Here is a 939-nt window from a genome sequence, read left to right as displayed (position 1 = left end):
ACTTTTAACAAAACAGCTCCAAATTGGAGACCCTCAGGACGGGCTTTACAACGAGGGGCTCCGCCTTCTTCAAAACAATCCCAAACTTCTCCGATACATCAATCCCTAATGCTCCATGAGGCAACTCCCAATCAAAATAATGGAGAAGCGAAGCCAGAGCGTACGAAACCATCCTCTCCGCCATTAAAATCCCCGCACAAATTCTTCTCCCGGATCCAAAGGGCAAGTAGCAGAACTCCCCTTCAGCTGCGTCGCCCCCGCAATTCCACCTCTCAGGCTTAAATTCCAACGGATCCTTCCACAGCGTTTCGTCTCTGTGAATCGCCCACACATTGATGAACACTCGGCTTCCCTTCGGCACGGCGAAGCCCCCGACGGCGGACGGCGAGCTTGGGCAGTGCGGAACTAAGAGGGGCAGGGCGGGGTGAAGCCTGAGAACTTCTTTGATGATCGTGTTGAGGTAGTGGAGATGGGGTAAGTGCGATTCTTCTACTTCGTTGTCTCTGCCTACTACTCTCTCCAGCTCTTTCTGTGCTTCTTTGATCGTTTCTGGTTTGTTTAGCATTTCAGCCATGGCGAATTCTATGGTGTTTGAACTTGTTTCAGTCCCCCCTACCACCATATCCTGCATTTAGAAGAATTAAGTACACACACACACCACTCAATTTCCATGCATTTACACATCTAACATATAAACTTCAATCTTCACATGTATGACAACTTGAGATTTATTTGAAATTGTTGCAGTTTTTTTATAGAGCTGCGGTAAAATTTAAAAAAAATATATTTTTTCTCTAAAAAATTAGACAAAAACTTTCTTATAACCATCACAATTTAATATATCAAGTTGAAAAAATAAATTCACATATGTTTAGTGTTACTTGTGCATTTTTGCAAACACAGCTTTACTTGTGCATGAAAATGTATATTTAGCTTTTT

The 939-nt window shown here is 42.9% G+C and overlaps 1 protein-coding gene across 1 annotated transcript; it reads right to left on the bottom strand.

Annotated features, from left to right (window-relative positions):
- Positions 1-4: 4 nt before the first annotated feature.
- LOC110034682 (geraniol 8-hydroxylase-like) lies at positions 5-705 on the bottom strand. The gene has a single exon (XM_020738928.1). It carries the CDS (start codon positions 629-631, stop codon positions 5-7), a length of 627 nt encoding a protein of 208 aa, XP_020594587.1. The 5' UTR covers positions 632-705.
- Positions 706-939: the final 234 nt, after the last annotated feature.

The sequence above is a fragment of the Phalaenopsis equestris genome, unplaced genomic scaffold (genome assembly GCF_001263595.1).
Source record: "Phalaenopsis equestris unplaced genomic scaffold, ASM126359v1 Scaffold192109, whole genome shotgun sequence".
In the NCBI taxonomy this organism is placed as follows: domain Eukaryota; kingdom Viridiplantae; phylum Streptophyta; class Magnoliopsida; order Asparagales; family Orchidaceae; genus Phalaenopsis; species Phalaenopsis equestris.
This window is presented reverse-complemented; position numbering and strand designations above follow the sequence as displayed.